Source organism: Vidua macroura, chromosome 14 (assembly GCF_024509145.1).
Source record: "Vidua macroura isolate BioBank_ID:100142 chromosome 14, ASM2450914v1, whole genome shotgun sequence".
NCBI classification, from domain to species: Eukaryota; Metazoa; Chordata; class Aves; order Passeriformes; family Viduidae; genus Vidua; species Vidua macroura.
The window spans coordinates 16,829,661-16,851,577 of record NC_071584.1 but is presented as its reverse complement, the minus strand read 5'-3'; the positions used below and the strand labels follow the sequence as shown (position 1 = coordinate 16,851,577).

General features: G+C 43.1%; 1 protein-coding gene across 6 annotated transcripts in view; it reads left to right on the top strand.

Annotated features, from left to right (window-relative positions):
* RPS6KA6 (ribosomal protein S6 kinase A6) overlaps positions 1-10,492 on the top strand; it is a 36,696-nt gene extending 26,204 nt beyond the window's left edge. For 5 of the 6 annotated variants that reach the window (XM_053990031.1, XM_053990035.1, XM_053990034.1 and 2 more), the window contains exons 15-22: positions 189-314; positions 765-854; positions 1,479-1,637; positions 2,080-2,241; positions 2,640-2,716; positions 3,400-3,517; positions 4,556-4,696; positions 5,555-10,492. In XM_053990031.1, coding sequence (XP_053846006.1) covers positions 189-314; positions 765-854; positions 1,479-1,637; positions 2,080-2,241; positions 2,640-2,716; positions 3,400-3,517; positions 4,556-4,696; positions 5,555-5,680 — 999 coding nt within the window. In that variant the 3' untranslated portion in view covers positions 5,681-10,492. The remainder of the gene's footprint in view (positions 1-188; positions 315-764; positions 855-1,478; positions 1,638-2,079; positions 2,242-2,639; positions 2,717-3,399; positions 3,518-4,555; positions 4,697-5,554) is intronic. The other variant, XM_053990032.1, reaches the window with a different exon arrangement.
* Positions 10,493-21,917: the final 11,425 nt, after the last annotated feature.

The window sequence follows — 21,917 nt, the reverse complement described above, 5'->3', positions numbered from 1 at the left end:
AAATGTGTCTCATTAAATACTTCCATGGGTTGTTTTTAATTCTAAAAACAGCCTCTGTTTTTCTGGAGGCAGAATTTCAAAGAAAAACCATGAGCAAGCAGAAGAAGCTTCTGCTGTTGGTACCAGTGTAATGGCAAAGAGAATCCTGTTGCTTTAGGTAACCACTTGCCTGTGTGGTTTTTTTAAAGCAGCTTCATGGAAACAGTGCACAGTTCACTGATGTCTATGAACTGAAGGAAGATATTGGTGTGGGCTCCTACTCTGTTTGCAAGAGATGCATCCACATAGCTACGAACATGGAGTTTGCTGTGAAGGTACTGGCATCAATTCCACTCTGACATTCTGAAAAGATTGGCTAGTAGGTTTGAAAACTTAGATTTGTGAGTTTTCCAGTTGCTGTGTTTTTATGTGTTAATAAGTTACAATTTTGAAAGCTGAAAATACTGTACAGTGAACACCTGAAATAAAATGAGATTCACAAGGGTGGAACTGGGCTGCAGGGAATTAGTGATGCTTCAGACCAGTGCATTTCCTTGTTCAGTGGAGCAGGACAGGCTGCATTAATGATAGAATTTTAACAGGGATAGAGGAAGAAAGGAATAAATGGGGTGAGGAGCTGGAAGATGAATTACTCATGATCAGTAAGAAGTAATGAACTCTAGAATTTTTTTATTCTGTTGTTGAAAGGAGAATGTAAATACGAAAAATGTCTTTATTTAATAAACTTTGTTTATGCAAGATGTTTTTCCTGTTATATTTTGCAGATAATTGATAAAAGCAAAAGGGATCCCTCAGAAGAAATTGAGATTCTCATGCGTTATGGGCAACATCCAAATATTATTACTTTAAAGGATGTATGTACCTCCTTTTCTGCTGCCTCTTATTAGACAGTGCTGAAAAAATAAATGCAGATGTAGGCAGTTTATCGGATTCATTACATTTCTTTTACATAGAAAAATCTACTGGGAGAGCAGTATGTAACAGTAGAGGGAGGGTCTCAAAACACAACATTGTCCTGGTATTAACTTTTTCTACAGGCTGTTTAGCCAGCTTGAAGTGAGAAATGTTGTAAAGGTTAGAAATGCCATATTTCTTCTTGTTTCAAAGGAGCAGCCAATGTGTTGGTAACCTGAGAAAGCAGTGGCCTGCATGTTGTCCTGCCTGTGCCAGAATGGCCCTGGAAGGGAAGAGCAGTCAGGAGTGTGGCCTGCTCTCCTCTTCCAGCAAAAGCTCTTATGCTACAAAATGTAACTCGGAGTGATGAATTAACAGCTTGAATTGAGAGTGATGAATTAACAGCTTGAGTCAGGAGCTCCCAGGATGACACACGAGCTGCCTCGCTCTGGCAGCCCCTGCTGTTTGTGCTGCCCGCTCCTGTGGGAGGAGGGCGTTTATGGGCATGGGTAACTGCAGATGTTGCCTTTGTCAGAATGCTCCGAGTGTGTTCTGTGTGAGAGCACTGTTACACCTCTCCCCAGGTGTACGATGATGGCAGATTCATCTACCTGGTCACGGAGCTGATGAAGGGGGGGGAGCTGCTGGACCGGATCCTGCGGCAGAAATTCTTCTCGGAGCGGGAGGCCAGCGCCGTGCTCTTCACCATCGCCAAGACCGTGGACTACCTGCACTGCCAGGGGGTGAGTGAGTGAGTGAGTGAGTGAGTGAGCCCTCCCACCCACAGCCCTGCCACAGCTCTGGAATTACCACTCCCTTGCCTCTGTGCTTTGCTTGGCTTGTTTTCATGCTAAGAGGTTTTGTATTTTATCACAAAGGTGAATAATACAAACAATTTATCCTGTTATCCTGGCAAAGCCTTTGGACTCTGCATTTTATGAAACAGCAGATTTTAGTCCTGCTCTCCTTGTTGCTAAATGGTGATGTTGGTTCCAGTTGCATTATGAGCTAGGAGGTTTTTATTACATTACTTGAACTAGAATTTTTGGGTACTTTAAGGTTTTATAATTGTTTAAAACTCTCGTAAGTATACTTATCTAGAGGACAGCTTTTATAAATTGTAAATTGCAAACAAATATACATGCTCCTCCTAAATGATGGCTTTTCAAATGTCTTTGCTTAAAGGTGGTGCACCGAGACCTTAAACCCAGTAATATTTTATACACTGATGATTCAAACAATGCTGATTCCATCAGGATTTGTGATTTTGGCTTTGCAAAACAACTTAGAGGAGAAAATGGACTACTTCTAACTCCCTGCTACACTGCAAACTTCGTGGCACCAGAGGTATTTCAAGCTGCTCTGTTTCCTTTGTGCTCTTTTTGGTGCTTCAAATGCTAAAACTTTTCAGCAATGCTTGGAAAAAAAACCTCAACAGTTCTGCTACTTTTCTTTAAATATAACCACACATGCTTTTTAAACACTGCTGCATGTGTTTATTATAAACCTGCTTTAAAAACAGCAGAGTCCACCCTCAAAAATAAGATGTGAGCCTGGTGCAAATCTTAAGAGATCATCTGGGAACAAGAAATGTTGTTGATATTTACTGCATCCTGTATATTAGAAAATCAATAATCAAATCTCTGACATGACCCAGGGATGGTCTTACCCTTCCTTAGGCTGTGGTGTTGTTTTGGGGTGTTTCTTTAATATATGGCAAGTCTTTAACACTCTTTGTTTCATAGGTTCTCATGAGACAGGGATATGATGCTGCTTGTGACATATGGAGCTTGGGAGTTCTCCTTTACACAATGTTGGCAGGGTGAGAATATTTCTGAGCTGTTTTGTTTACCTTAAATCCCAGAATGTTGCCTGAATCCTTGCTTCCATAGAAATGGTGAGGCACTGGCTGATGGAATGACACAGACACGCAGGTGGGACAGGCAGCTCTGAGTCAAAGCCAAATAAACCACGTTTAGCTCACAAGGTTTCTCTTCCCAGTGCAGAACTTAGAGGTGCCAAAGACTTCCCCCAGCTTTCAGGAGGGAAGTGAGTCTGTGAAAATTTATGATGGGTTTCTTTTTACCCTCCAGCCTCCTGTCCTCCCACCCCATCCCCTTTACTCACCTTGTGTCTCCTGCCCCCGCTGCATTCCTGTGTGGAACTCTCTGGGTTGTGATCTCTGGAGTTTCCTAAATATCCAAACCTGATGAAGCTCTAGGAAGCATCTAGTGGCCAAATGAGAGATGTTTGCTGAATTTGTCTCTAGCAGAAAATGAGCAGGTTTTTAGTCTAATGGCTAAATCCTATTGGAAATTGTTCTCCTGATAAATCTGTACTTCCCATTTAATATTATAAATATTAATATTTAATAGCATGGGTATATATTCTGTGATATGTTTCTGTTGGCAGTGGGATATTGACTCTGATTCACGAGATTTTACGGATTTCTCGCAGTTTTTATCTATAACAAGGTGTTCTTGTTGGTTTTTTTTCTCTCACCAGCTATACTCCATTTGCCAATGGCCCCAATGATACTCCTGAGGAGATCTTAGTACGGATAGGCAGTGGAAAATTCTCTCTAAGTGGAGGCAACTGGGACACTGTTTCAGATGCAGCAAAGGTATAAATGTGTTTTGGTTTTATATTTTTGTAGAATTCCAATGAGATCTACTGAGCTTTATCAGCTAGACTGCTCTGTAAGTGTAGTTTGTTATTATTATCTGCAGACTTTATTGCAGGGAAGGATATCTGCTCCAACATTTTATTTAAAGACTCCATCTGTAATGAATATAGATTCCCTGGGATGGTGTTGACCCACTCTGTGGGTATCTTAATCACTAGTGTTACCTTTTAAAAAGATCAGCATTAATATTAAATATTAATGTTTAAATATTTTTTCCTAGTCCTTTGGAACTGCACTATTGTTCATTTCAGTAGGAGTGATTCAGAATGCTTGTTGGCTCTTGCTGTCTTAGCATGAGAAATTCACTTCTGTGTATTTAAGAATGCTTCACATTTTGTACCTAAAACAAAGGGAACATTCTGTCAGCTTGCTCATATTTTGGTTTTATTTCAAACTGTTGCTGTCTCTGTTCTGTGCCCTTCCCACCCACCTCTCCTTTGGACCAGCGTTGTAATTAATCAGTAGCTTGTTGCTAATGCTTCTAACAGGCAAAAACAAGTGTCCATTGCTGTTGGCTTTATCCTTTATGTGGCTTCTTGAAGGAAAAATTCCTTGCTGGTGTCTCTCTGTCCCTGAATTCATTTGTAGTAAGGAGCAGCAGAGCCCAAAGTGCAGAATGAGCAAGGAGAGAGATTTGCAAATAATAGCTTTCCTCCATAAAATCTGCCTGCTACATTTGAATAGGATTTCTAGTCTTCTAAAGATTATATTCATAATAAACATGAAAGGCACAACAGTGAGTTGCTTTGCAATCAAGGCTGGCTCTGTTGAGCTGCTCCAATAGTACCACACATTGTTCTCAGCCTTCTGCAGTGTCAGGGCACAGAATGATCCCGTTTGTCTGCTGATCTCTGTGTGCTGGCATTGTGTTAATCCCTCCACATCGGGTGCTTCTCTCATTGCTGCCATCCCTGCTGCTGTAAAGGCCACCCAAGATGATTTGGACTGAGCAATCTGTGTTTCCCTTCCCTGCAGGACTTGTTGTCACACATGCTGCACGTGGATCCCCACCAGCGGTACACGGCCGAGCAGGTGCTGAAGCATTCCTGGATTGCCTGTAGGGACCAGCTGCCTCATTACCAGCTCAACAGGCAAGATGCCCCACATCTAGTAAAGGTAAAGCCACGTGGGATGCTGCTTATTCAGTTGGTTTAGAGCTACAGACAGAAGTCTCGTTTTTTTCTATTTGTTTTCCGTAGTACCAACACGTTAAAGTTACAGAGTGAGACAAATTCATGGAGTGGTGGAATGGTTTGGGTTAGGAGGGACCTTAAAGCTGGACCATCCACCCCTTGCCATGGGCAGGGACACCTTTCACCATCCCAGGCTGCTCCAAGCCCTGTCCAACGTGGCTTTGGACACTTCCAGGGCTGGGGCAGCCACAGCTTCTCTGGGCACCCTGTGCCAGGGCCTGCCCACCCTCACAGGGAACAGTTCCTCCCCAGTGTCCCATCAAACCCTGCCCTCTGGCAGTGGGAAGCCATTCCCCTTGTCCTGGCCCTACATACCCTTGTATAAAATCCCTCTAAAAAATTAAATTAGTAAATAATTATTTTTAATAATTACTCCCCCTCTGTGTAGGGGAAGAGATTTTTGTGTGTGTTTTGTGTCTGTAAGGTAGTTCTTGAGCTGTCTGTGAAGTCAGGACCTGAGTGGCCACTGAAGTGGCTGTGTTTGAGAAATTTGGGCTAATCTAGCTTGAAACTTACAAATTCTGACCTACATTAACAGGTGACTCCTACATCTAAGGGATACAAAAGAAATATGAAAGAAGTGTTAGGCACCCATACTTAGACACTGGAAGTATTCAACAACAGATTTTTTTCCCCTAACAAACTTCAGAGAATTCGCATGACCTGGCACAAGTCTTGTTTAGTTTTAATGGAGTTACTTGAGTATTGAATGTTTAATTGCTTTATTTTCTGATTAAAACTTGTATATATATGAATTATTACAAATTTCCTTTTTCTCTAGGGAGCCATGGCTGCTACATATTCTGCACTGAATCACAAGACATTTCAGCCAGTGCTGGAGCCTGTGGCAGCCTCCAGTTTAGCTCAGCGACGGAGCATGAAAAAGCTCACATCCACAGACTTATAGATCCACTGGGACACCTGAGCAGACACAAGCAAGGGGGAAACCCAGCAAGTGGCTCTATTTTGCCTGACCTGTGATCAAAAGGCATCTATGGTTTCCTGCTACACTACTTGAATTCTGTAAAAGTCCTTTTTTTAAAAAGAAAAAAAAAATCCACAGGTTCATACTGTGTTTGTTTTACAGGCCGTATCTGTTAAGTTAATTTAAACATCAGGTACACCATAATGAATTTCTCTACACTGTCCTTTGAGATCTGTTGCAAATATTCTTTCACATTCTGTATAGTTTTGCTGGGTTCAGTTTAAAAAAATGGTTTAGGGGACCGTTGCCAATGACCAAGTTGTACATAAAGTGTCAGTGTGAATTTTCTTGCTTCACACCTTCAGACCCTGCTGTGAAGGGCAAATTCTTCATTTTGTAATTGGGCACTGCATTGACTCAACTCAGTTCCTTTCCCTTGTCCATGACTATTATGCAGAGTTGAGCAGTGTGCTGTGCCAGAGTTAATTCATCACTGTTCATTTGGTAAGTCTGTGTTTGCATGGTGCCAGTAACTGAGGAGTTTCTGTGGACATACAAACCAAAGGGATGTGCAAGTTCCTGCACTTAAATTTGATCTCTCATGACCCAGAAGAAATGCTGGTTATGGTCCCTAACAGGAAAATGAACATTTCTGGTTGTTATCACAAATTGTGTCCTGCACTGAGCTGGAGCAAGTCAATGTATGCATAAGCTGTCAAAATTCAGGCTCTCAGAAACATTGGTGCCACTTCAAAACATCATCATGCAGCTCAATCCTTTGTTATTTATATTTCCCATCCATTAATACAGCTACTATGTTATTTTCCTCAGCAGTCTTTCCACTAAACACACCCAATATTAGGTTTGTTTGGCATATGAGACAAACTGACACTTTATTATAACCAACTTGGCACTTGGGGTTTATTTTTTATTTATTTGGTTTTTTTTTAATAGAAGGTTGCTTCTCTCTGACTCTCTCGCCGCATGTACAAATATTACACAACAGAAATGCAAAATTCTCTTTGCCTAACTGTAGGGGTAGCTTGGGAAAATAAATAAGCCTTGCTGTGTGCCCAGATAAGGGAATTCTGACCAAGAAATTTCACAGTTATGGACAAACTCCTTTCAGCATCCTGTAGCCAGCACTCACTCTTCCTCTCTGTCTGGTGTTAGGACTTCAGCTGTTCCCAAATGCTGGGATGGAGAGGAAATTCATTTCAGGGCCAGAATTACCTTGGGGTTTCCTGACTCCAAACCAATGCTAACTGCTGGTAGTTCATTCAGAGATACACTTAGAAGTGTTTTCAAAAGTTGTAGACACTGAGCAGTTGTAGTGACATAGCAGGATGATTATAAATATTAAATATATTAGTGACATTAGACTGTGAAGTGACCAGAACTCAAACATAGTTCAGACTCATTTGTCATCATTGAATTTTCAAGTGCAAGACTCCAGGGCTGACAGAAATCAGTGTTTTGAGACAGCAAAAAAAAACTTCCAGGAGAATTCTGGCCCAAGCACCAGGAGAGGTGGTGGTAACTCACATCTCACAAGAGGTGTTGGCTGGTTTTTGCTTATACCTGTGAAGGGCTTGGTGGTGTTGGAAGTACTTTTAGATAAGCTGCTTTCTTCTGTTGTGGTGGGGGAAGATGGACATTATCTGGCCAAATAGTTAGGTATGAATATATGTAGATTTGAGACTTAATGATATAGCAAACATAGGTGTGCTCTTTGTATCACGCAGAACATCCCCCAGATGGAATTTCTTGAGTGTTTGATAGATGTTGGAAGCTTTAGGGGCCATTTGTGCCTAGTTTTGAGGTGCCTGTTTGAAATGCTTGAAAACTTATCAAAGAACACAACTGCTTCCTGGAAAGCTCTTTGTTTAGTACAAAATCTGCCCCTTTTGCAGCTGCTTCATCCTCCTTTACCTTAATGAAGACTTTTTCCAGCAAGAATGCCTGGAAACCTCTTGTCTACACTCTGTTGGGGTCATTTTAATGTAAATTTAAAGATGACTGCCAGAAGAATTTGAATTCACTCAAAAGGCAAAAGTGATGGAAGTTAAACCCCCTGAGCTGAGGTCAAGGTGTAATGTGGGTTGAAATGTAGCCCTAAAAGCTGTGTTGGGGATAAGAGGTAATGCAAGGCCTGGAATACAATGAAAGTGTCAAACTTGAATTGTCTTCAGCTTTCCTGTAAGGCAGCAGCTGGTCTTTAATGGCTTTACCCATGAATCATTTAACAGTGTTTCTGTTGGTATTTTCTTTTAGCTTGCTTAGAAGCACCACAGTATAAGCACCTTAAAAGCATTTTGCACGAGAGCAGTTGGAAGCAGCTGAAGGGACTCAAGTTGTTCTTGATGTGCAGCACAAAGGTGGTGAGAGGAAAAGAACACAGACAAGATGGATGTTCTGATTCATTGCTGTGTATTTAAAACATTTCCTGGAAAGCTATCCCTGTTTTATATCACTGCTGGCCTTTAGTGCCAGTGGTACTCCAGGGGTAAAAGCAACGTTTCAGTGACTGCAACATTACAAAGTTGTCTTATCGTGGGGAAAACATATGGGTGTGTTATATCTGACAGGCCAGTGTACCCTGGTATGCCACTTACAGTCCTTCTTTAGGGGGAAAATTCCCTTGCTCTATTTCAGCATATCTTGGAAATACTTGGGATATGCAGGAACACAAAAGAGTTCACTTGCAGTTTACTTTTACTGTATTTAATGATCATCTTTGTGAGGCTCCTTTGGGAATTCCTTGCCTGTTTCTCATCCCTTTCTTTCCCAGCTTAGGTTTTGGTATCTAAAAGTAGCATGGTCTGCTCATGAGCTGTCAGTTAAAGGTTTGAGATGGAAGAGCAGGTAATGGGAAAGTGCTCTGGCTGCAGTGAAAGGTTGGTGGGATTTATTTCATATCATCTGGGCACAGTTCAAGTTTACAAACTGGTGATGTTCTTACTGCCTTACTGAGTTAGGAAGAAAAGTCAAATTTTCACAAAGGTTCATAATTACACAGAAGTAGGCATTCAGACTAAAGGAATTTCCACAGAACTAACTCTTAAAGGATAGAATATTTTGGCCATGGCTTCCTGCTCTGGTGTTTGATGATCATGATCAGTAAGTTCCAGCTCTGGTGCACACAGAAAGCAGATTCCCACTGGAGCTGGAGTGGGCTCAGGACCTCTTTTGCTCTTCTTTCACCCCAGGATATCTCAGTTTGTCCCTTCAGTTACCCTTTGGATATAAAGTGAGGAACTCTGCTGTATTCCTGTTCCATATCCAAAAGCTGCAGTGGCACCACAGTGAGCCCACGGTGGGGCCCTTCCCGAGGGCTTTCCTGGTTGGGTCCAGTCAAGCCACTGATCCATGGCTTGTGTGGTTTTCTTCTTTTTCCCATTTTGCTCAAAATCAGTGAATTCCCCTTGCCCAGAGCAGGAGGTGCAGGGGGCTGAGCCTGCTCTTCCTTTGAGGCCTCTGTTGTTTGAATGTTCTTGCAGCCAGAGATGGCATCCAAAACCTCGCCCAAGTCAGTCATGTTGAGCTTGAATTCTGTCTTCCATGTTTTAATTCCTTTTCCAAAGCTGATCTTCAGCTGTCCAATAATTAAAATAACCTCTAGCAAACTTCAGCAGGTGGGAGTTCCTTGCAATGTACTTAGAGACTGGTCTGTAGAGCTGTGTTAAATCAATTACACAAGGTTATAATAATTTTCCTGGTTTGTATCAGTGAAATTAGGCTAAAACATCAGTGCAAACACCGGGTTTTATGTATTTCTGTAGCACTTAAGCTTTTTAGTCCTATCCAGAACTAAAAGTTTGCAAATATTTGTGGGAGGGGAGGGAGGAGCAGGTTTTCCTTTCTCAAAGTTTCCAGAAAGCTTCTGAAGCTGTGATCATAATAGAGTCCTTAATCCTATAGGAGCTCTGTAGGGTTAAAAACATAAAATTCTCCTTAAAAGTGTGTTCCAAAGCTCTTTGAGGTGTGCACTGATACCTGTTGGTAACACCCCTGCACTTCATTCATGCCACACCAGCCTTCTGCATCTGTCCCTTTTCCAGTTATTTTTAAATATTTGCTCCTGCAAATTCTGCTGTTCCTTGGGAATAGAAGAATGGATACAGATTTGAAAACCCCCACCCTTAATGTATGGCTGAAGTTGATTGAGTAGTGTAATAATTTGCATAATTAGAAAGTCTCCCACAAAGTCATCAGCAACTGGTTTTCTTGGAATTTTTTCCTGTGTAATGAAAACAAACTTTCTCTGAAAGCTTTAAAAGATACTCAATTGATTATATCTCTTAATTATTAGTTTTTGGGCAATAGCTTATTACCAATAGTGAGTTTGAACAACCCTGAATTCTCTTGTGGGTTTTTTTACACGGGGATGCTGGAGGTGGATCTGCTTTGCAGGACCAAGTGTTCAGGTTTGGGTGTTTTCATTAGGCTTTTGAGCAATGTTTGCTAATTAGCTAATTAATTGCATTGTCTTAATGTCCCAAGCACTTTGGCATCTTGCACTGATGCTCTGGTTAGAGCTGAAACTCTCCTGGCACGTGGCTAAATCTCCATAAAGGGCATTAATTGAGAACAGTGTGCAATGAATTCCATGCTCTGAGGTACTTCAAAGATGAAACTACACAAGGTCCCCCTTATCAGATATTGTAACTGTCATTTCCTTCTCTTAAGCATATTGTGGATTTTGTATCATACTGTATTTATTTCATTTAATTTTAAAAGAAATGTTTTCTTTAAAGCTCTGTATATATTGACATTAAAGTTTGCATTGTACTACGTTCTCCTCTTCTTGCAAGGCTGGGTCTGGCAGTGCAGTGGTGTTTCTCTTGGCACTGCTGCCTTCAATTACAGCACACCAAAGACAACCTCAAAATTGTATTTATTTTTGTCAAACTCCCTGAATAATCATAAAGGTACAGTTTTAATGAGCTGGCAGTTCCTTGAGTACTAGAATAAAAGGGTTGCAAATTCATAACATTTAGTAATTGACAGAAATCCATCATTTCTGCTTTGGAAGTTTGCTTGCTTCTGTTTTTCAAATGGACATAAAAAAACAATGAGCAAACATTCCTAAATTAAATGTATATGAATTATTTCATAAACCTTGCCAAAAATCTCACATACATCAAGAGCTATTTATAAATTGATATTCAGTCAAGTGTTTCATGCCATGCTTGCAGCAAAACAGACATTCAGTGGTAGGATTGATGTATTACCTCAGGGTGGGACCATCTACCTCTGTGCTTTTTAAATATAAAATCTATAAAATTTGTCAAATAAAGTCTATTAAATTTGACTCCATATATTAAGAGGAAATAATTTTCCTGCAAAGATCTGATCCTTTGAAAATAGACACTTGCATTACAAGTGGCAGGCATGACATTAAAAACTGGGTTTAAAATCCTCCTGAGGTATTTGATAACTCTGGTGCTGTTGGTATTCACAATACTTTATTTTTTTGAATGCACAGGAAGGTTTTCCCACCTTTGCCTCAGGTCCATCCCCCAGGTGCTGTTTGCTCACACAAGACACTGCTTTTACCAGCACTGGAGGCAGAAGAAGGGAGGGACTGGAGCCACAGAGGAGGCAGCCAGGTACAAGTTTCCCAGATTGTCATGATTTGTTTGATTTCATTCAAGTCTGGTAGGAAAAAGTAATCAAATTGGACAAAACCATTAAAATGTTTAAAATTTTGAAGCCCTGAGTCTCAGGTATTGAGATCTGCAGGCTTGGTGAAGGTGTTGCTGGGTGGGAGGAGACAAGGCATGGATTAAAAGCCAACCCGAATTTGGAGAAACCAAGGGCAGGGATGAGCCAAGTGTTAAAAAAGAGATTCCAGAATGTGCCTTAATTGTATCCTGCCCTTTGTTTTCCTGCAAATTTCTGTTCTCAGGAGCTGTTTTTCCCATGATTCATCTCTGAAGCTTTATGACTGTAAGAGGCACCTTCCCACATCTCTTCTGGGTTTTTATGGGGTGCAAAATGTTTTAAGGTAAAGATGTTCCCATCTTTGCTTGCCCCACCTGTAGCAGGAAGAGGGAGCAAGTGTCTGCTGGCAGTTTTGCCAAAATACTGATTTAACTGTATTTATTTTAACTTTTGCTTAACAATTTCCCTCCAGAGCCTCTGGGGAACTTCTCTCAGAGGCTGGGGCTTCTTGTGGGCCTGTTGAAAAACACAAAGCTTCTGGCAGAGGTGAGGTCAGTTCCTCAGTCCCTTAAGGCACTGTTTGGGCAGGAGCTCTCTTGCATCTCCCTCTCCTTGGGGTCGTTTGCATTTCCAGCCTTGGAGCAAATCTTGAACTCTCCAGAGCTGGCTTGGGACCTGCTCTTTGATTTTCAGCATGCAGAGAGTTCTACCCCAGAGCAATCCTGTACCAAGCTGTGTTTAAACAAGAAGTGCAATGCCCTAATGCTGGTGCAAATTCCTTATTTCTGAACAGGTGCATTTCAGGCTCTTGTGAGCATCCAGGTTCATGTTCTGGTCTCTGCAGGGATGGCTGGAATTACAGAGGGAGGGATATCTCTTAATTTAAGGGGGTTTATTGCTTCTTGAGGCTTTTGTGGGGGAATCACAGTATAATTCTGATGGCCTTGTGCCTGTCCTATCCGTGGTAGTGTCCAAGGCCAGGCTGGATGGGGCTGGGAGTAGCGTGGGATAGGGGAAGTGTCCCTGCCCATGGCAGGGGGTGGAAGGAAATGGCCCTTAAGGTCCCTTCCCATTGTATTGAATCACAAATCTTTTCCAATGGTATCTGCAGTTGTGGAGTGCTGGCAGTGTACACAGGCCCTGTGTATCCCTAACCTGGCACCTGGCTGTGCTGAAAGCCTTGTTTGGAGGTCTTGGCAGCTAAACTGACAGCTGATCTCGTAGCAAGGTGTTACAAACAGGTATTGTGTCATCGCCTGCTTGTTTGGGGCTGAATTCAGTCATTCCGTGGGTGGGCAAGCAGCGAGGGGCAGGGATAAGAGCAGCGTGGGGAAAGGGGAATGCAGTTCCTTCTTGCCTTCCCTGGGGGAACGGGCACCGGCTGCTCGCGGGGTCACAGTGACCCCAAACCCGCTGCTGAGCTGCTCCTGCTATTCGCTGTCCCGGGGGATGTGCGGGTCCCGTGCCGGCAACTGCCGGTGTTGGCCGTGCCGGCAATTCCCGGTGTTTGCCGTGCCGGCAATTCCCGGTGTTTGCCGTGCCGGTAACTCCCGGTGTTTGCCGTGCCGGCAATTCCCGGTGTTTGCCGTGCCGGCAATTCCCGGTGTTTGCCGTGCCGGTAACTCCCGGTGTTTGCCGTGCCGGTAATTCCCGGTGTTTGCCGTGCCGGTAATTCCCGGCGTTTGCCGTGCCGGTAACTCCCGGTGTTTTCCGTGCCGGCAATTCCCGGTGTTTGCCGTGCCGGTAATTCCCGGTGTTGGCCGTGCCGGTAATTCCCGGTGTTGGCCGTGCCGGTAATTCCCGGTGTTTGCCGTGCCGGTAATTCCCGGTGTTTGCCGTGCCGGTAATTCCCGGTGTTTGCCGTTCCGGTAATTCCCGGTGTTTGCCGTTCCGGTAACTCCCGGTGTTGGCCGTGCCCGCCCCGCGCAGGTCCCGCCGAGCCGCGGTGGCCCCGGCGCAGCCGCTGCGCTCCCCGCAGCACCCAGGAGATGGAGGCAGCGCCCCGCGAGCGGCCCCGGAGCCTTCCCGAGCCTTCCCGCCGGGCTTGATCCCGCCTGGAGCCCTCCAGGGGTCACCGCGGCTGAAGGATGCACGGCCGGGAACTGGAGCTCAGTTGCGCTATTGGAATTAATTTGTGTTTCGTTATTTTTTAAAATTTATTTCTCCTTCTTGAGAGTGTCTTGTTCTCCTGGTTCTCTTGTTTTCCTGCCTGTGGGATGCGGTTGTGCGATCCCTTCGTGTCCATATCCCGAAGAATTTAATAGAACAGCTTCACATCTGCTGCTCCACAAGCAGATCTGGCTGCTCCTGGCTGAGGGGCAGCGAAGCGGCGCCGGCAGGACCAACCTTGGAGCATCTCCCTGAACCCCGAGGTCACACCTTGGCAAGGACTTCCCAATACTGGGAAAGGAGGAGGAGCAGGAATAATGAAATCAGAGCTGATCCTGAACTCCCATGGGAGGGATCCCCGTGGATCTCTGAGGGCAGCTCCGTCCCTGCACAGACCCCGGCAATCCCTCCCTGTGCCTGGGAGCGTTGTCCAACCTCTCCCGGAGCCCTGGCAGGGCTGGGCTGGGCTGGGAGCATTCCCGGGGGAGCGTGGCAGGGCCAGGGCAGCTCAGGGATCCATCCCCAAGGAAAAGTCTGGGCAGTGCTGGGATGTGGAACTTCCCTCTGCAGCTCTTCCTCTGCTCCTCCCGAGCAGCCGCAACTGCTGCAGTCAAGCACAAAAACTTCTGATTTGGAAACAGCAGCACGAGGCAAATCTGGAAGTTTCTAATCTAGAGCAAAAACCTCAAAATGCGGATTTCTGAGGTAAATAGAAATATTTTGGAGCCACACAGAGATCAGGTGTATGTTTTTAGTGATATTTTTGATTTAAACGCCTGTATGTTTGTAAACAGAAGTTTGTGCATGTTTCCTGTTTTCGTTAGGAAATTTATTTAAAATGCTCTGGCACTCCAGGGTTCAGCATCTGGAGTAAACAGTATGATAGAAAAACTCCCATTAAATTCTGATAGTAAGACAACAATTTAGGAATAAAAAATAGTTAACATCTTGCTTTGCCAGCTTAGAAAAATCACATCATGATCAAGCTGAAGGTGTTCCTGCTCATGGCAGTGGGGTTGGACTAAACGGGTTTTAAAGATCCCTTCCAATCCAAAAGAAGGGATTTCCTTGTGCTGCTCAGGCTCCTGCTGCAGAGGGGGGAGCAGAAAATGAACCTCCAGTTAATTAACAGCTCCAGCTGCTAATTCCCCCCGCACCAGCCCAGGAAGAGTGAGCTTGCTCATTCCCTGTGCCCCATGGAAAACAATCAAACTCCAAAATAGCTGAAAGAATTAATTTAAATGAGCTGGCAGTGCTTGTCAGGGAGGGAATAAGGGCAGATTTGAGGAAATTAATAACGTAACTCAAAGTTCCCAGCAAACTCCTGGCAAAGGCAATGTAAACTTGGTTTCAAATTAATTATTGCAAATAAACATTGAAATGCTACAGGCCAAATTAATATTTCAGAATTCTTCACTATTTATTACTGTGCTTAATTTTCTTACTTAAATATAATTTGGGCCTATGGCTGCTAAGAATTTAATTTTTGAGGTGCTTTAATGAATTATAAAACATGTTTTAAACAGAAATGAATAGCTAATAAATGTCAAAAGTGATTAATTTTCTGAAATGTGCGAAGGCCTTTGTATTTAATTTTTAAAAAATGCCCTAAATTGTTGAAAAGTAAAGAGAAAGAAAATACAAAGTGGATCAATTGAAGTCTGGAATAATTTACTAAATCACAAATAGTTTTGCTGTGGCCATATGTTCTTCCATGAGTCTCCAGTCCTTCCAGGAGTCTCCAATCCATTTTTTGTGTCCTTTAGACAAGGTGGTGACAAAAACATGCTCTGAAGACACGTTGCTCTGAACCCCAGCTCCCTGGATGAGCAGCACTTTACCCTGTTAAAAATCGATTTATCCAAGCTTTTCCTGGGATAACACAACATCACAGGTACATGTTTATATAAGCCCATGACTTTCTGATAATTTAAATATATTGGGGTTTCTTTAAGTGAAAATGAAATTGTGAGAATGAGGTTTTCATACTTTAGGTGAGCTTTTAATATAGATTTTGGAACTGGGGCTTGTGTGATGTGTAAAATTCCACCAGGTGGGATTTATGTGCACAGCTCCCTGCACAGTGGGATGGCAACACCTGCCATTAATTTTTTTGTGGCTTGAAACTGAGCTTGATTTAGATGCTTTCATCCCAAGGGAAGAGACATTTTCTGAAATCAGCCCAGTGGTAATTGTTTGGAGTTGAGAGTGAACTCACTGAAATTCCCCATGAATCAATGGTGTGCTGCCAGAGATTTATGCCCCAGCACAAGCCTCCAAACGTCCTCACAAATTATCCAGGGCTAGGAAGGGGAAGATTTGCTGCCAGTGACACTTTGGAGACTGCTCAGCAGAAGCGTTTTCCAGCAGCTCCTGTTGTAGGAAACTCCTGCTCAGCAGTGGGGTCAACAAAACAGGAATTCCTTCCAAATTTCCCTTTTTTTTGGGAGTGCACAAATGCATGAACATCCCAGCATCTCTTCAACAAGGAGTAACCTCTGAGCAGGGCTGGGTTTACACCTCACAGCCCCTGTTCCTCCTCAGCAGAAGACACAAAACCTTGGAGAACCAACAAGGTGAGATGTGTGACCTGGGTGTCCCTGCTGCTTGACAAAGGTGGGAGATCACAGGGACAGAAACATTATTTGGGATGCAGGGGTAAAAAGCCAGATGGAATTCAGTAATGGCAGGAAACTAGAAAGGGAGATTTAAAACAAAACAGAAAAAAAAAAAAAAAAAAAAAAAAAAAAAAAAAAAATAAATTCTTAAAGGCTTAGAGGATAAAGTTCTTCTAAGAAGCAACACTAGAAAATCTCTACCTGAGAAATTTTTGCATTTCTTGGCAATTTTCTTTTTCCTGCTGTATCTCTCCCTTCTTTTTAAAGCTAGGATTTATAGAAAAATGATTGAGTCTTATTTTTTGTCCTCTGGGCTTTGAAATTTCCTAAATTCTCTTCACTTTGGAATTATTTTTCTTCGGAGCCTTTTGAACGCTGGAATCAATTTCTGTTTCTTTTCTTATTAATGAAACCATTCATCCAGGAAAACTTTGGAGAAGAGAGATCTAATTTACAGCCCTACCCCAGTGAAAAGAAATCAGGTGAACAATCAGCTGGACCATCCAAAGGATTATTACAATTGCAACCTAAGCTATTTAAGAAAATGTCTATGGGGAAATATCTGGAAATGTAATAACTTAATCCTAAATATGAGGAAAACAAAGCCAATTACTGAATATAACCTAAAAATGGAGATGGAGCAGAGGCAGGTGCTCACCTGGATGTCTGTTTTAGGCAGGCAGAAAGTTTTGTTTGGCAGCAATTTCAGGCTGAAGGTGGCCAGGATGGCACTCAGGTTGCTGGTTTATTGAGGAAAAAACTCTTTTTTTTCGTGTTTGGATGCTGTGGGACTTGCACATGGTGTGCTGTAAGGCCGGAGGGGTGATGGATCCTAAAGGTGAGCTTGAGCTGTGTTTGCTGTGGCAGGTGCTGAGTTTTTGGCTGACATTTAAATAGAGAAATTCTCCTCACTTTGAGTATTTCAAATGTCAGAATATCAAGGATCCTGCTCACTCTTTGTTAGTACAATCCCTTATCCTTTAGAAAGGTTCACGTTTCCATCTGGGCTGTTTTGTAGGGATGTCAGGAATTGTGTAAGCACATCACAGCTGACCTAAGAGTTGGTTTCATTATTTATTGCCTTCAACAAGCGTTTTCATCCCCCCCCTTTAATTAACTCTGCCAAAAATGGCTTCCCTTTCTGGCTAACCTTGGAGGAGGGACGTGAAGCTGAATCCATGAGTTCATTTTAGGGTGGAGGAGGAGCAGGATGCAGCCCCAGAGAGGGCGACAGCCGGCACGCTCAGTTTTGCCCGTCGTGGAAGCAGCCACAGGTTGGAAGGGCAGGACTGTGCCTGGATTTTGGGCAGCTGGGGGAATTTGGGAGCCTCTTCATTGTGCATCAGCAAGGGATGCTGGCAGAAGTTTTAGGATCCACGAGGATCTCTGCTCGCCTCCTCCGCACCTTCCCAGGCGGCCCGGCGGGGAGAGAGCGTGGCCAGCGGGATGGAGGGAGGCTGCCTGTGGCAGGGATGTCAGGAAAACCTGCTCCCTGCCCACTGCCAGCCCGTGCAGAGCAATTATTCATGCTGGAGACCCAATGCTAGGAGACATGGGCTCGGGCAGAGGGAATGTCTAGCACTGGTAGGACGAGATCATTGTGCTGCAAGTTGAATGAAAGGCTTTTTTTTTTTCATAACAAAGATAAGACAGGCAGTGAAAGACACTTTTTTCCACGAAGGAAGAAGGCGTTATCCTGCCTAAATGATTTAGGCAGACTTTATTTTCTTGGAAAGCCATGAGTCTCTTCATGGATCATTGTCTCCAAGCTGAGTTGCTCAGTGAGACTTTCGTCGATGGCAAAGAGACCCAAAGGGACTGGAGGGAGCCTGTGACCTTCCACCACTGCAAGTCTGGAGCCATAGAAATGTTTGTCAGCTTTGACAAGAAATGGTTGAACTTGAGATCCTTTCCTTGGAAAAATCCCTCAATCTGGAGCCACAATGAGGCATGATTTTAGCACAGATCTGCCAGGACACATGGGTTCCTTTTTCCTTTCAAATAAAATATGGAAGTCAGCTGGAGAGTCTGAGCTTTTGGGATATTACAAGGAAAACATTCAATCTTCTCATTTTTAATTCAGGCGAGGTGAGCTTTGTGTGTAATTGGTTTTTTGGAAGCAAAACAAATATGCTTTTAATTCTGGGAGAGAACCAGGGTGACAAATCCTCCACATGAGAACTTGGCAAGGGGGCCTCTCCTGTGGGGAGCAAGACTTGTGTGCAGAGAGAAATGTCCAGGTCCCAACTCAACCCAAACACGTGGCCACGTGCCCCAAAGGCACTTCTGCACTAATGGGGATGGAATCTGGGCTGACCTGCACCATCACTTGCTCTGGGTGAGATGAAACCCTGGGGTTAATGCAAATGTAAGTATCTCTACGTTTACTTCTCATAGTCTGTGATCCCACGCTGGTAAAACCAAATTCTCCCTCCTTGAGCTGGGAATTCTCCTTTTCTGCTGCTCTTCCCTTCCTTCCCTGTTCCTCACACATATAAAAATAGATGATGTTGCCCTAGCCTGAGCTCTGGACTGGCATCGTGTGGAGTTCCTATTTCCAGAAAACAAAATTCCACTCAATAATTCCTGGTTTGTCAACAACAACACCAGAGAAGTTGTTTTGTTTTGGTTTTTAAAAACTTTTTCTAAAGCAGGACAGCATCTCCAGCCCCCACACAGTGGTGATCCTGCCCAGAGCAGGGAGTTGGAACCTGATGATGTTTTAATGTCCCTTCAACCCTTCCTGATGGTGTTAAACCAACAGGATTAACCTGCAGAGTTCATTTCTCTACATCACAGGACTGCAGATAACAAACAAGGTGAGAGAACAGCTAATTTCATGGCAGTCTTTATGTTTCTGCCCATTAATTTGCTGTTTATTGTGGGATTGAAGCAGAGGGGCATTGCTTGGGCTCCTTCTCACCCTGCTGAACCCCCACTGCTGTCAGGGAAACCCAGCAGGGCTCTGGGGCTCACTGGATTTCCATGCCAGGTTGCATCCAGGGAAAACCCTGAACAGTTACCCATGGGATGCCTGAGAAATGTCTTTTTTAAGAAAATCTGTATGAAAATGGAGGGCATACACTGCCCTGTAGAGGAGGTTCTTTTCTGTGGGGGATAAAGGGATTTTTTTCTCTTCAGAAATGGTTCGAAATTGCCTTGTTTGGTAAGAACACCTTTTACTCATGTGAATGATCCATGATGGGAATTCCTCCTAAATCATCACTTTGATATCAATAAATTGGCTAATAATGACTCAACACCTGCGTGCTGATTCTTGGCCTCTGTGTAAGGCAAAATTTGGAGGAAAATTCGGAGCCATCACCATTTGTTTGAAATCAGAGCAGGGGCTCCACTCAGGGCAATCAGAGCAGAATGAAATGGAATGGCAATGGAAGGCAATGGAAAATAAGTTGTTAAACTCATTTATTGGTTTATGTATCCATAAACTTTGCCACATTCAGCATTTTTGTGTAAGAAGGCTCAGAATTTTGCAGAGAAAGCAGGCACAGGCTTTTGTTGCAAACTATAAAATAATGATTTTCTTTTCACTGCTGTGTCTTATTTAAACAATATTTACCTACTTAAGATATTAACACTAATCACTGCTGTTTACATTAGAAAATCATCTGTAATACCTTTTTTTTTTTTTTTTTCCCCCACTTTTTTCTTTCCTGGACTTTGTTTTTCAAAGGCTGCACAAAGAATTGAGGCTTCAAAGAGCTCAGGGGAGCTGGGGGGAGTCTCCTTCCTGCCAAGCCTTGCTGCTGCTTTGGGTTCCCCCTCCACAAATCCCCACCCAGTGGGAAATTGGGATGTCTCCTTCTGGGGGAATGGCTCCTGCAAAGAGTTTTGTCTTTGGCTGAGGAGGATCCTTCTTCCAAGCAGCAATTTCCTTCCTTCCTTCCCTCCTTGTCTCTTGTTTATGAGGAAAACATAAAATCCCTTTCTGCACTTAAACTCATTCTGGTGGTGCTCTAAATTCTACGCTTAAGGATGCATTTAATTAAAGATTGACTGTGGCATAAAGTGGAGGTTAATTAAATACCAATCAATCCCTGTATAAAATACATATAAAGGGGCTTTGGCTCAGGCAGTAAAAGGAGCTCCAGGAGGAGATTCCCCTCTTGCTCACTGTGCAGCTGCAGAGAGGCTTCCCACACTCTTTCCCTTGCTGTATTTGCCATTCAGGATGCTGAAGCCCTGCAGAAAAGCAGTTTTTATGGAAATAAAGCCATGGTCTGACCCACTCCTGCTGTTCAGAAGAGATGTCACAGGGACTTTTCCATCACCACTTCGTTATGGTGATGTTGGTGTAATTAGACAAAACTCTCATTGGTGAAAGAATATTTTTGTTCTCCCAAAAATTTTTGAAAGGGTCCTTTATAGGGGCATTAAAGGAATCCAGAGTATCCAAAGTTAATAAAGCAAGATGACTTTTCATGGAACAAGGTGTTAAGCTGCAAGTGCCTTGTTGTAGAATATTGTGTAGGCTGAAATTTAGGGGAGCTCCAGGGAGAAGTTTTGGAGGGTCTGGAAGAGGAGTCCAACACAGGAGAAGCTTCATGTAATTTTTATATTCTTTTCCTCTGTTCTGTGTTCCCATGAGGGAACATTTTGGGAATCAGTGGCACATTTCAGAGAGAAATCTGGAGTTTGTGCTCCTGCACTGGTGGCTTTTAAGGTGAGGTCAAATGGACAGACTTAAAATAAGAGACCTGAAAGTTTACACTGGATCAAGAGCAGAGTTTAGTCTCTTTTCCATCTAGACCTAGTTCTTTAGAAGACCCTAAAATAATGATTTAAACATGTTCCTTGTCCTCCATGCTCTGTAGTGCTTCAGGAACATTGAATGGTGAAAAGCAAAGTCTTCCTGCTTCAGAGTAGGGCTTTCTTTTAAATAATTTTAAAATCCTTGATTTTATAGTTGTTTAGTACTTTTTTTATTGGACATTCTCATGTTTAAACTACCAAAACTAAACAGAGCAGCTTTTGACAGGAGCAAAATAATAAAATATTGAAATATTTTCACTTTAAATGCTTTGCTCCATTAAAAAATATCATTGTTTTATTTCTCATAAATCCCCTGGAATCTGAGCTTTTCCCCCTGGGTCTTTTAGAGATTTCCACCTCCTTTAGAAATCTGCTTTACAGGGCTGCAGTGATGTCCTTCCAAGGAGCTCAAGGCACTTGGTCAGCATGGCAGGGCCTCTTAAAAGTATTTTTCCATCCCTGCAGAAGGAGAAAAGTGAACTCCAAGCCTGTGAAGAAGCAGCCTGGGATCCAGCAGCCCCTGCCACATGAGGTGCAGGTTGCAGAAATGAAGTTGGAAGTTAATTGTTCTTGCTGCTGAAGGGCCCAGGTTAGTTGCTGTCTTTACACTAATTTTTGTACCATCTCAGTGACCTTCATATCATATTAACAGTTTTATATTATGTTAGCAAATTGCTCTGCCAGAGCTGCAAGTCTGATTGCATTCTGAAGGTCATTAATATGATATGAAAATATTATTGTATTCTCTCCTTTCATATTTTATTAGTGATATGGAAAGCAATAAAGGAGCTGATTTTTGCTAGGAGGTTCCCCAGGGAAAAATGCTCTACAGCACTGATGTCCCACATTGGCTCCTAATCCAATCTCAATGGGAAGTTCAATTTCCTCATCATTAATTATTTAGCTGTATTTAACTGCTGTAAATTCTCAGATTAATTTTTTTAACTGTTGAGTTTGATGACCTCCAAAGACATTGGTATTAACCAGTGCAATATGAAGTACAGTCGCTGCGAGTGGAGCCCACTCTTCTACCAGGGTTTGTGTCAAGGTGT